Source organism: Talpa occidentalis, unplaced genomic scaffold, assembly GCF_014898055.3.
Source record: "Talpa occidentalis isolate TD23 unplaced genomic scaffold, MPIMG_talOcc4v2.1 talOcc4.6, whole genome shotgun sequence".
In the NCBI taxonomy this organism is placed as follows: domain Eukaryota; kingdom Metazoa; phylum Chordata; class Mammalia; order Eulipotyphla; family Talpidae; genus Talpa; species Talpa occidentalis.
This window is the reverse complement of record NW_023604972.1, coordinates 132,653,751-132,667,578: the sequence shown is the minus strand read 5'-3', so window position 1 is coordinate 132,667,578 and position 13,828 is coordinate 132,653,751. Positions and strand designations below refer to the sequence as shown.

Here is a 13,828-nt window from a genome sequence, read left to right as displayed (position 1 = left end):
GCCTGAGCCCCAGTGGGGTGGCTGGGAATGGGCACCAAAATGCCCACGACCCGCTGCCGCTTGCACTGCCCGCAGGCTCTGGGGCCAAGCGCCCGAGCCCAAGCAGTGGGTGTGGTCCACTTTCTTTTCCTTAGTCTTCTTTTATTTTTTGGCATTTTAAAAGGTCAGGTTTGCTAGAAAAGGAGAGAGAGAGGCACCTGCATAGACACAGGTGGACAGAGAACTGCTGACTCTGCTGCTGCTTTGAAGGGGTCGGTTTGTTAAGAGACACCCGCATGGACGCCGGCGGCTGTTTGGGGACAGGAGCTGCTGATCCACTTCCTGAGCAGTGACCAGCTTCCTCCTGCACAGAGCAATCTTTCTGTCTCTGTCACCTCTTCCCAGGCCCCTGGTCTGTTGTCACTTCACAGGGGGCCCTTGGACTTGGCACCCCTGGCCTCGGCCCCCAACACCGCTCAGTAACGTGCCCAACAGAAGCACCTGGGCCACCACCCTTTTAACGGTGGCACCAGGGGACATGCCACCTCGTGTTCCTAAGCCTGGATCAGTGCATGAAGAGGGGCAGGCAGAGGACCCAGTTGCTGAGTGCCACCTCCCCCACACCAGTCACCGGTGAGGAGGTGCTTTCTTCCCTGGTGTCCAAATCAACCTTTTGGTTCTTTCATGACATTCTCTGCGATTGCGCAGAGAATCGTGGGCAGAGTGTCCTGCAGGGCATCTCCGGCTTCCATCTACATTGTCCTGGCAGCTTCTGGAAAGGCCTGGCAAGTGCACACCTGGGCAGCTGGATAACGAGCTCAAGGCTCTGTAGCAAGAGCGTCCCCCATGGCCGCTCCTGCCCACAGCCTATCCAGGCCGCAAGACCAAGTCCTGCCAGCTCCTCCGTGACCACTTCCCCAGGGAAACGGGATGCGCCTCAGGACTGGGTCACCCACCATACATATGACCCCCACACACATGACATGTGCTGCTCATCCCCACACCCCCAGGGCATCCCGGCCCTAAGAGGCGGCGCTTGCAGCTGCTCATGCTGCAGGTAACAGGAGCGGCTGTGCAGAGACTGGCTGCATGAGTGTCAGGTTTTATCATTTTGGAAAATTTTTTGAAAAATAATTCACTTAAAATGGTTCTATCTTATTTCCTTACCACAAATGTTTTTGCAATGGAAGGCGTCCTGAGTGTGAATTATAGCGTGCATCGCTGAAAGATAATTGTTCATAACATAATTTGTGTTGCATATTTGAATTTTAATTATTTTTAAGCAGCGAATTCAATTCTGTAAATGTACCCCACTGCTGGAGCATTTGAGTTTCCATGCTCTTCTGTCACGGACAGCATATTTTCCACAGTGGAAATTCTGTCAGATTATATTTCAAGGCTGATGTGGGTCCTGAGTGGGCATCTGAGTATGTGTGGGTGTGTCTGGACTTGGGGCTAATAAGCCAGGGAGGGAAAATAATGGGTGCAGACAAAAGGTACCTGCAAAGGACAAGGAGTTCAGGAAAGAGGGGAGCCCAAGGGAGCCTATTCCTTTCAGTTGACAAATCCAGGGTCTGTTCACCCCAGACATCACCAGTGCAGACAGTGTTAGAGAGGACTCCCTTCCTGGCCCAGTTTTCCAATGAATTGCTGTGAAAATAAAACTGTCTACAGTACTTAGAAGGGTAGACCTGCTCAACGCCGGGGTCCTGATTGTCTAGCCTGAATCTCAAGTCTCTTTATCCAGTAGTTTTATCACAAGGCGCTAGTTAACAGTGCCCACAGTTACTCCATCTACACATGGGCTGCTGAACCTCTCAGGGTAGGTGTCAAACCTGCAGCACAAATGACGGGCTGTTGCTTTGACAGCAGATTTGCAGCCCTGGTGTCTCTGTTAAATAACCTGTGTCCTGGACCTCCCTGGGGGTGCAAGAGGTTCAAGACACAGCACTATCAAGCTATCCGCAGCCACTGCAGCGCAAGTTTGATCCCCCACCAGGGAGCTGACCCACATGGTGCAGCAGACCTCTCCTGTCTTGCCCACTGCGCCCCTCAGCAGTGTTTTTCAGTAGATCTGCCTGTTCTGCTCCCCAACCCCTGTCTCTGCTGAATCCTCTCACCCCCCCCTCCCTTTTCTGGCCTATACCCTAGCTCTTATACACATAAATAAATAAATCTTTTTTTAAAAAAATCTGTGTCCTGAGAGACAGCGACCAGGTTTATTGGACTCCCAACTCCCCAGGAGGGTTGGTGTGCAGAGAATGTCATACTAAATCAAATAGGGTTGGAATAAGAGTGTTGAACCTTCACTTCCCAGATTTGCTCCTCTATAGGGGTTGAATTTTCTTTCTTTCCTACTTCTGTGATTATTTCTTCACATTTCTGCAAATTTTCACACCCTTAACTCATTTGTTGCAGATTTTTAATTGAGAAAATATTTCATGTTCTGGTAAAATTTCCTATGTCGGTGTCACAAAGCTCCCCGTAAACATTCGCTATTCTACTATTGATCATTCCAAGGTCATTTTTAGAAAATATATTGTAAAACACCTTATCTATTATGGTGTAAGCATATAACCTTTGATATCTTCAAATGACTTCAAATGTTCAACTCATGTGTCTGAGGAAAGCCTGCCTCCCTGCCTCCTGGTCTTGTCCATTAAAAGGTGCCAATTATCTCCATTTACAGGATAATAAGGTTGGAAAATTCCCAGGTACCACTATTCAGCCACCTGTTCTTGGGGCGCCAACAGCCTTATTTTTCTTTCCCTCTTTTCATTTAAAAAATGGTGAAAGAGAAATACTTCTTGCCGCCAGTGGATATATTTTCCAAGACTTCATTAGCCAGGTAATAGGATCCGCATTTACATGATTAAGGAGGTGTACAAACATTTACAAAAAGGAAAATCTAGTTAAGGTGGTGCGCAGAGAAATCAGACACTGATAATTGAGCAAAATAATGGCAATAGGTTTATGTAAATGTGGGGCAGTTTCATTATGACATGTAAGATGACTCAACATTTTGGTGAGCTTTTAGAACTGTAAGTTGCAGGGTACCCTGCCTGTGTGAAACGTACTGGAGTAATACTGTTTTATTCCACACACCTTTAGCTTTTTTAAAGCTCTCTGTGCTCTTTCAGAAGCTAGAAAACAAGTCACGATTCCTAGTGAAAGGTGATTTCATCCCAGTAAAATATGTCATGCTAGAGTCTGTCAGCCAGCGTGAGACACGAGGTGGTCCAGGCAGAGCACGGCAGAAACCCCTCCATGCCTGTGCTTGACCGGCCTGCGAGAATCTGCCCACGGCCTTCGAAACTCTTCCCCATTTCAATATGTCTGAAAAACTACACATGGAGCGAAAAGTTTGGTAAAAATATATTTAAAACAAGCAAGAAAAAATAGTTTTGGCCTTAAGGATAACTTTCATCATTCTTTTAACCAAGTAGAGTCAAATTATACGTATAATGATTTCAAGTACCAACTTATAAAAGATGTGATCAATCAGAAAACAAAGAACAAGAAGACTCTTTTTTTGTCAGAAAAATGTATTTGCAATTCAAATGTTCATATAAAAAGCATAAATTTTAAAAAGTTCATAGATGTGTGTTTTTAGAAGTGCTATGGGTTTCGCCATTCATTGCAATTACATTCCAGAATGCGTGGAGGGGTGGGGGCGGCCCACCCTGCCCGTCTTACGCTTTTGTCACACTGAAGTCACTCTCATCACCACCTCCCCGGAGCTGTTGTCTTCTGACAAGTCTTCGTGTGTCCGCATCCGGTTGAACAGATGTAACAACATGTAGCCGCACTGAAACCGCGGGGAGGTGAGCTGCGTGGGGTGCACCAAGTTCCTGTTCCGCAGCGCCGTCAGCGGCAGCCATAAAGTCCTGCTTGTAGAAGACTCCCCCCGGCTACTTTCTTCAATGTCGGTGGCTTTGTCGTAATTTAACACGTCCCAGTGCAAATTAACGGCTCGCCAGCGTTTAAAGACTCTGTACACGGCGGCTCCTTCGTGCACAATGAGACCTACGATAGAGGGGAGACAAAGATTGCTGGGGAATTTATTTTGTCGATAAGCAAGGGGTGAAAGAAATAATCAATGCTCTGTACCTTATAATAAAAAATAGAGCATCATAAGATGTCACCGCTGGTGGCAAGTGGTTGCCCATATTACAATCAATATTCAAAGAGTAAGAAGCACAAACATGCAGAGGAAAGTCATCATGGAGGTAACGACCTCGCTCCCTCCTGGCTCAGAATGACAAGGTCAGGCATGTGCATTGCTTTAGGAGAATAATTATGTTTATTTATTCACTCAGCACGTTTCCTGGGTGCCCACTATACGCCAGGCAATGAGTTGGGGCCTTGGTCCCAGCTGGCAACTTAATTTGGGAAAGAGACATTAAAGTCACTGCCACCTCCCCAGTTCCTAAAACCACACCTGACACGCTCCTCCACTCGTCAGTAACAACTTGATTTTGCGCCCCCGGGAGAGCTCTCTGTGTATTACCTCACTTAGCCCCCTCCTCGGCCTATGCAACCAACAAGCCCCACGGCACAAACTGGGAACCTGCTCAGAGCGGACAACTGCACTGGTGGGGGAGCCTGGACTCGACCCAGGCAGCCTCTGAGGCCTTGACACAGTGAAAAGGATGACCCCACATGTCAGGGACACTCGCAATACAAGCAACTCAGGGACTAAGCTGGCGCCTGACCCACGGCTTCCTCTCCTCCCCCCTCCCAGTGTGTTGTCCAAAGCTTTTGACTTTGTGACGCTCTCCCTCACTCACACACACCAAGGAGCACTGGGGTGAGGCCCCTGCAGAGAGAGAAGTGAGGAGAAACTCCTTTCTTTCAGGGGTTCAATCCCATTGGAAGTCAGCGGTGGAATATTGAGGTTTTTACAGATGGGACGTCACAGGTGAGGTGACACACACACTTTCTAGTGATAAATTTGAAAACGAGCAAATATCTTCTCCCAGCCTGTAGACCCCTGGGTACAGGCTCCAGAGAAACTCATAACTGCGAACAAAGAAGCATGTTCCAAGAATGCTAATTGCGTAATGGCTTGTATTTGAGGGAAAATGTTCATCTCAATGTCCACCCTGAGGAGAACGGGTCCTCGGGGCTGCTAGGAGGGGACAGAGGTGCGGGCGCTGGCAGGGACAGCTGACACACGAGTGGAAATCTCTGAGTCACCAGGGGGAGAAAAGAAAGGTTCATAAATGATCAGAAATACGGCACATTTTTATGGGCACAAATATACATAGGGTAAAAGTATGAAAACATGTTGAATAATAATTGTGACATTTACAAAAGGGGGGCAGGAAATGAGATCAGGAGGCTTCCAGTGGGTTGTCCTCGGTCTCCCCAAAGGGTGACCTTGTTTTTTAAGCTGGGAGGTGGGTCTAGAAATACCTAACATCATTCTGTATAATTTTTGTGTGTCTGAATAATTCAGAATTTCAAAAAGTACAGAGAATTCATCAGGAAAATGGACGTAGGGAATAGACAACAAAGTCAGGAGCACAGGGAGATGGTGACCGTGAGTGAGTTGAGTGGTGGCAGGAAGGCGGCACAGGGACAAAGGCAGAAACTTGCTAGAGAAAATGTCAACAGAAATTGTAGTGCCAGAAGGGAAAGTTAGAGGCCCGCAGTTTAAGGCTGGAGGATTAGAAGACTGGGCGGGCAGCCGTAGCCTTCCCATAGGTGCCAGGAGCAAGGGTTTTGAACATGCTATGTTGGGAAGATGATTTCATTTTTCTGTCAGCTAAAGCACAGTCAGATAGGTGATCCAGATACCCAGTCCTGGGAAAATCACCCCTCTACCAGGAGATAAACCTCTGAATAGCATCCCAAACACATTTTTACAGGTCACTAAATGATGCGTGTGGTCTAATAAATAAAAACATCTTAAGCCCAGTCATTGCACACCAAAAAAGAGATGTAAAAATTCCATTAAAAATAGCCATTCCAGGGCCTCCCTGGTGGCGCAAGGGGTTAAGACAACCTATGAAGCTGTCCGCAGCCTCTGCAGCATGAGTTCGATCCGATCCCCAGCCAGCCAGGGAGCAACCCACATGGCGCAGCAGATCTCTCCTGACTCGCCCGCTGCTCCCCTCAGCAGTGTATTTCGGTAGATCCACCTGTTCTGTTCCCTGCTCTGTCTCTGGTGAATTCTCTCACCACCCCCACCTTTGACCTATACCCCAGCTCTTGTATGCATAAATACATAAACCTTAAAAAAAGTAGCCATTCCAAATAATCATTTTGGTCAACCTCTTTTTCCTCAGGAATAACTGGAGTTGACCCAACTGGCTAGATGTTTTTGGGAAACAGCCAGAATTAGAAGTCAGGACTACCAGATTTTCATTGATGATTCTATTATTAATTTCTGAAATCCCCATGGTCGATGATTTACCTCTCCTGCTCTATTTTTTCTCTTTAAAATGCAATTGGAATACCTAATCTACAGGCTAGATTATAGCAGGAGAGTATGAAGGACAGGGTGAAGACCAATTGGTATTCAGCAACAATAAAGCACTCAGATTTCCTCAGAGATGGTGAATCTACATGGAGAAGACCATTCATTCACACTACTCCCCAAACCATTACAACCTGAGACAGACCCACTCTGGGCCAGCGCAGAGACAAGCAGACGCTTTCTCTGGGGGAACCACACATCTCACAGGAACCAATTTTTTTTTTTTTTATTGATTTCCTTTGAAAGGCCAGAAATCAGATCACTTACTGCAGCTTAAAGCCACTTTCTGGAAATGCATGCCTGGCAGCTCTCTTCTAAATACATAAATCTACCCAATGTGTGAAATCAACCCCACAGGTCTTTATAGTGCATTTTGAGCTGGATTTAAATTAAAAAGAGAGCTCCCTACAGTTCTCATGCAGACCCATTCCTCTTGAACACCGAGCTCCAGAAGCAGCCCCAGCATCTCAATGCATTTCAGGTTATGATGCTCAGATTTTGTTTCATTCCCCATGAGCTTGCAGAATTGCTCCTTACTCTTAGGTGCTGAAATTTTCCCAATATTTGAGGAACCCAGCCTTAAGGTCATCCTCGGTAATGTACACTTGCCCCCTTTCTTCCTTAAATTTTCTGGAGTTAGGGCAAGTGCGTTTCAGATGGTGAAATTTTCTGGAGTTAGGGCAAGTGCGTTTCAGATGGTGGCTATGAGAAGACAAGACCACAGTCCCAGAATCCCTGGGCTAAGGCTCCAGTCCCCTCCAGCTCACATGCCGGAGATGAGCCTTTAAATGTCCGGGGCCTCCCTGGTGGCCTGAGGGTTAAGTCTCAGCACTATCAAGCTATCACCAGCCACTGCAGCATGAGTTCGATCCCCAGCCAGGGAGGTGACCCACATGGCACAGCAGTCCTCTCCTGCCTCGCCTGCTGCTCCCCTCAGCAGTGCATTTCAGTAGATCCATCTGTTCTACTCCCCACTCTGTCTCTGGTGAATCCTCTCACCCCCCACACCTCTGGTCTGTACTCCAATTCTTGTATGAATTAATTAATTAATTGATTAATTAATGTCTTCCTACCCTCCTTCCTCACTGGGGGTGGGACCCCTTCACAGCGAAGCTCACTTCCTCCAGGAGGGGGCGCTCCACCACCTGAGCAATCGCAGGCTAAGCCTCAAAGGGAATTAGTAATCCTGGCACTTCAGGTCACGTGAGAACAGAATTGCATTTGCCTTTCCACTGGAGTCACTAAGCAGGAAGGGAAAGGCAACGGCCATTTCTACAGAATGTAAATATTAGCTATTAGGATGCTGGCCACAGTGTTGATGGCTTGGTTGTCAATAAGGTGATTAATGGGAATTGAGGGTTTTGAAAGTGGGAGGGAGAGAGAGAGAGAGAGAGAGAGAGAGAGAGAGAGTTTGTGTTTCTTACTAGCAAATATTTAATGGGTGTCTCTCTTTACTGGTGTGCAAAGGAACATTTCTGCTAGGGAATAATTTTTTAAAAACAAAGCAGGCTTAAATAGTTACTGCTTTGACTGAAATAAAAGCAGTGCTTATATAAGGAAAACACATCCCAAATTTTGAAGTGCGATATTAGTTGAAAGTCTTACATGGTAGTAGAAGATGAGCTAATCACCCAAAGAAATGATGGGAAGACTGTGAAGGTGCAAACAATCACACGTGGGTGAGTACACACCACACCCCCCACCACATACCACACACATCATGTATACACCACGCATGCACGCCACCCTCCCCACACATACCACACACATATATCACACACATCACACACATACCACATTCACACCACACACACTATATATACACCCTCCTCACACACACCACACTCACCCTACACCATTTATCTATGTTTATTTTAAAACAGACAAATGGTGTATTGTAATTAACAGAATCATGCAAAATTTATGATCAAATACAAGTAAATTTTGCTGTTAGCTACCAAAGAACTGGCAAAACACCTTCATTTCCCGTGTTACCAGTCTCAGCTTTTGTTCAAATAGGTTTCAGTTTTTCACAACTTAAAAACTAAATGTTTATCCAGCACTGAGGACTTTACATGTGTGACTTTCATTTCATTTGACAGTAACACTGCAAATAAATACTGTTACTGAACAATTTCACAGAAATTGGTTGAGGAAATTGAGGCCTACGGAGATTTGACATCCTGTCCAATCTCAGGAAGGTGTAAGAATCAGAGCTGAGGGTGTAGCTCAAATGTGTCCAGATGTAAACTTTCTTGAATTTTACAGTCCTAGCCATGCTAGATTCCCAACATACAGAGGTGAGGCCTTCGGGAGGTAACTAGAATTATATTAAGCAATAAGACTCAGGCTCTCGTGATGGCGTTAATGCACTTAAGAGAAACAGACAATTTCTCTCTCTGTGCACACGAAGGAAAGGCCATGTGAAGACATAACAAGGAGATGCTATAAACCAAGAGAGATGACACTGAATCTGCCAGCACCTTGACCTTGGACTTCCCACTGCCAAAACTATAAGAAATGAAGGATTGCTATTTAGGATCCCCAGACTATGGCATTTTGTTATAGTAGCTCCAAAGACTAAGAAATATTTCGCAGATGAACTACATCACCTTCATTTAAAATATAAGTAAGCTAAGTCCTGGAAGCTGTGATTGGGCCATGTCACAGTCAGATGCCATTTTCAACACCCTTCCATGTCACTGACACTCTCACATCTCTGGGAGTGCAGCCCCTGCTTCCCCACACACCCCAGGAGAGGGAAAGGCTGGGAGACTCGCTTGCAAGCAACACTCTATGTGGTAAGATTCCTAGGTTATATTTTACTACTTCCCATTGCCAAGATTCCTCTCTCTTCAGACCCTGCATCTCACCCACTGTCTCAGTGATATCTGCACACAACTACACTCTGAAAACACAGTCTGTCCTATGTCATTCTGAGAAGCCAACAAGCAGAAGCAAAACGGTGACTTGGGGGGCCCATCTACCCCAGCTACAAGGAGAGTTTGGAATCGATTCTATGAAAGTGGTGACACTGTTGGCACCTTCATTCCTGCTGCCACTCGGCGATGATTAGACCACGGTGCCAGCAAAGAGGGTTAACTAAATGCAGCATGAGTTCGATCCCCGGCCAGCCAGGGAGAAACCCGCATGGCCCAAGGCGCCCTCTGTCATCATGCCCTTTGCTAAAATGTAATAAAATGTGAAGCCTCCTGACATATTTTCCAAAGCTGTAAATGCCCAACAGTTACAGAACCTTAGCTGTTGGTGCAGGGGTGGTCACTTCAAAAGTTGCTCTTCTATTGTTCAATCTTATTAACATGAACCTTGGAGAAACAACCGTGTGTCATTATTTCTATGCATAGTTGCTTAGAACCAACTCTCTAGAAAGCTTAAAATTATATGAAATATAAAAAAGTTAACTTAGATGAAGATCGAAAGGCAATACAGACCTCATCACAAAAGTGACTAAGCTCACAAAACCAAACTATCATACACAGGAATCCACGTCTCAGGGAACCACTGTTGTCCTGATTATATGTGGGTGTTTTTGTGAATTGGTGTTTCTGCTGCTGTCAGTCAGAACAAATAATGTAAAAACAAATAATGTGAAATAGCCAACAGAAAACACATTTATAGCTATAGAAGATGAACTGATCTTCCTACTGATGAACATCAGATATAGTTTTTCCCATAGAATGACGGGCTGGCCTAGAGGGCTTAACATTCCCAAGGTTCAAATACACACGCATCACTGAGATCACTGGAAACTAAAATCTTCTGTGCAAGCAACATGATAAAGCAATGGATGGTGTGGAAACTTCCTACAACATGAAAACCCCTGACGTCAGAGACTGACTAATTCCCAATTCTGTTGACCTCACCCAGTACACCCCCAGAGTTGAAAACAACACACATGAGCAAGTGGCGTTGACAGCAGCAGAGACCTTAAATGCTGTGTCTCTGGGAGCACTTCAGTGCTGGCTGGGGGTGCTGCCTCCCGCCGTTGTCCCTCTCTCTCTGCTCAGTGACGCCGACGGCATCAGCCTGGACACACAGCGCGCCCCTGCATGGATCCTCAGCGCTGGGGACTTTAATGCTGGGGACAGAACAACAGGGCAAACCAGGTTTCATAGGGAGCATGATCTTTCACTAACTGGTGGCGTATGACACCCTTTCCTGAAGGAGCTGACCCGGCTGGATTTGCCTCTGGACCTGTCACCCCTACTTCAGTTAACGAGCATCCCCCAAAGTCAATCAGATGGAAACCTGGGAACCACCTAGACTCCTCTATCCTCCTGTACTAAATTTTGCTAATCTGTCTTATCAGCAAATCTGAGATGAAAACATAGAACAGAGTTTCCTCTCTCTCTCTCTCTCTTTCTCTCTCTCTCTCTCTCTCTCTCCACATCCATCCATCCATCCATCCATCCATCCATCCATCCATCCATCCATCCATCCAGCTGCAGGAATCCACTTGTACATGAATTTCCTTGTAAACAGATGATGTAAAATCAGGATGTTGATGAATACAATGAAATATTGGAAATGTGATTTCTCTTCCTGCACTTTTCTTAATAACATATTGTCCACCCTAGCGTACATTACTGTGAGACTACAGAATATACAGCACATGTCACACACATGATAGGCTGTCTATTACCAGCAAGGCTTTTAGTCAACAGCAGGCTATTGGTAGTTAAGTTTGGAGGGAGTCAAAAGTTGTAATACATGGGGGAAGTGTGGGGGGGAGGGGATTGGCAGAGGAGAGGAGTTAAAGTTCTTTGTAAAGATTTTGTTAGTAGCCTGGGTAAACTGTAGCAACCTCCACACTGACTGACTTGTAGGCTTAGTTATCAAATGCATCAAAAAAATCATGAGCTTATAAAAAAATCAGGTACTTATAATCTGCCTGAACACAGGTCTACAGCTAAGAGACAGATAGGGATTCCTCACTATTTCCAGGCAAATAATGGAGGAAAGGGAAAAAAAGGTGCTGTCCATTTATCTGATCACTTGCTTTTCTAAGAAACCAACAATCATTTAGTGATTTTTGTTCCTTAGTAGATAGGAGAATCTCTTGATCTTTTGATTGCCAGCCCTGGAGCACAAATATTTGAGAAATAGCCACAGAATAGTCCTCAAATGCTATAAACTTTGTTACACATTATAAAATACCCAATATGTTGGAAAAAAAATTAAAGGGTTAAAAGACTTCACCAGAAAGAATTGCTGTATCATCAAAGTTTCTACCCAAAATTGCTTGAGGAAAAAAAAAAACCTATGCATATGATTACTATAAATAATTATAATGAAAGAATTGAAAACATGAACCCAGTACTTTTACAGAAAATGAAGACACCGGTGAGTTTTTCCATAGCTGGGAGCATGGATTAGAATCGGCTTAATTTCCGTTGAATGCAACTCCAATGCTGCCTTTCAATTCGTGGATGGATGAAACACCTTGCAGCAAAGGTATGATGTCATATATCACAGGAATGAGGAGTGACAAGCACAGTCACTGAATTTCAAAATCAGAAAAGACTGGGTATGATTGAATCTACCCCCTTCATTTTGGGGGATGAGGACTCTGGGGCCAAGGAGTGTCACGACTTGGTGCAGAGGCCACTATCAGCGCCCAAGTCCAGGCCGTGATAGTGTCTGCGAGCTCAGACTTCACCTCAAGAGCCATCCTTAGCCAAAGTCTGTCCTTGCCAGAATGTGTTTGGCTGAAGGGATAGTGTGGGAACTGTGAAGTCGGCAGAAGCAAAGTCTCTTTTCCATAACACCCAAGACTGGGCTGGTGAGTTCTAATCTGGTCTTCACACACAGGGCACGCTGTGGTATTCAGAGAGCTGGGAGGATTCCAGAGACCCTCGCCATTTATAAAGATAAATAACTCTGCAAACCTTGATGCAACAGTGTTTGCTTTAAAAAAAAAAAAAAAAAAAAAAAAGAAGTAGTCTACCAATGTCCATTTTCTGCATTAAAGCGTTTCTGATTAAGAATCTACATGGGGGCCTCCCTGGTGGCACAAGGGGTTAAGCACAGCACTGTGAAGCAATCCGAGGCCTCTGCAGCACAAGTTCAATCCCCGGCCAGCCAGAGAGCTACCCACATGGGGAGGCAGACCTCTCCTGTCTCACCTGCTGCTCCCCTCAGCAGCGTATTTCATTCAATCTGCCTGTTCTGCTCCCCACTCCGTCTCTGGTGGATCCTCTCACCCACCCCGCATCTCTGGCCTGTACCCCAGCTCTTGTATGCACAAATAAATAAATCTTTAAAAAAAAATCTACTTTGGTAGATTTGCTTTGTTTCTCCCACTCCGGCATGTGGTCTAAAGCCAGTTTCTAGAAGGAAGTTAGGGCACTACCCCCAGGGGCAAGCAGAGACAAACATAAACACTTTGTCCTTCTCCAGTGGATGAAAACCTGCTACTGCAAACTCATGGACTATGATTTAATTGGTCTGCGACCCATGTACTGGGTAAACCATACATGTATTTATTGTTCTATTTGTGAAAGCAAAAATAATATTTTAAAAGATCAAAATTAAAATCTAATTAAAACCTGTTTATCTTTCTGAACTGTAGTAAGCTATTTCATTATTGTTGGCTTTGTTTTTCATTTCTCTCAAGTCATACAGGCAGAGGGTGAAAATTCCAAACACAAGCCGCCACCTCAGCATAAACAAAGTCCCTCACTCTCCCATTTCATTCACATAACATCAGTAAGATTTTTTAATTGAAAATATTAATGGAATTTTTAACCTGAATATAAAAATGCTCAGACCTGAGATTTCCTGAACATTCTAGTCGATGGTCTAAGCACCCAAATTCAAGGTTGAAATGTAGGTCTTTACATAAATCATCCTTATTAGAAATTGTCTCGCTGAGAGCAATGGCGAGAGATGGCTTCTGTAGGGTGTAGTAAGTATTTCCACACTTTTCTAATGCTTCTGTATGTTTTAGACTCTATTAATTTAGACGAGATGAAAACCACAAGACAGCTGTATCACTCTGAAATATCTATTGCGCAGACATTCTGTAAATTAGCTATTCAAACGGGGCATAATAGGAGGGCATTTTTGATTTTGTTTTGTTGTTGTTACCAAATAACAAAGGGAATTAAATGAATCGCATAAATATTCTTGCACAGATTCTGGGAGGGGTAATCCTGGTTCCTTCTTCCGATCTGTCTGACCTCAGGGAAACTTTAACCTGAGCCTCGCTTTCCCCATTGCCGAGATGAGACGGAGGACAGTACCTGTGCCTCGCGGGGTCGCTGTGAGGATCAAGTGTGAGAACTGAGGCAAAGTGTTTAGCAGGTTGCCTGGATCGGACAAGACATCAGGAGCTTAGATATA

At 45.1% G+C, this 13,828-nt stretch overlaps 1 protein-coding gene across 1 annotated transcript in view; it reads right to left on the bottom strand.

Moving 5' to 3' along the window:
• Positions 1-3,362: 3,362 nt before the first annotated feature.
• The window catches only part of MARCHF11 (membrane associated ring-CH-type finger 11), a 94,761-nt gene continuing 84,295 nt past the window's right edge, over positions 3,363-13,828 (bottom strand). Inside the window, exon 5 of the mRNA XM_037529372.2 lies at positions 3,363-4,005. Within this exon, the coding sequence (XP_037385269.1) occupies positions 3,683-4,005 (323 nt within the window). The 3' untranslated portion in view covers positions 3,363-3,682. The remainder of the gene's footprint in view (positions 4,006-13,828) is intronic.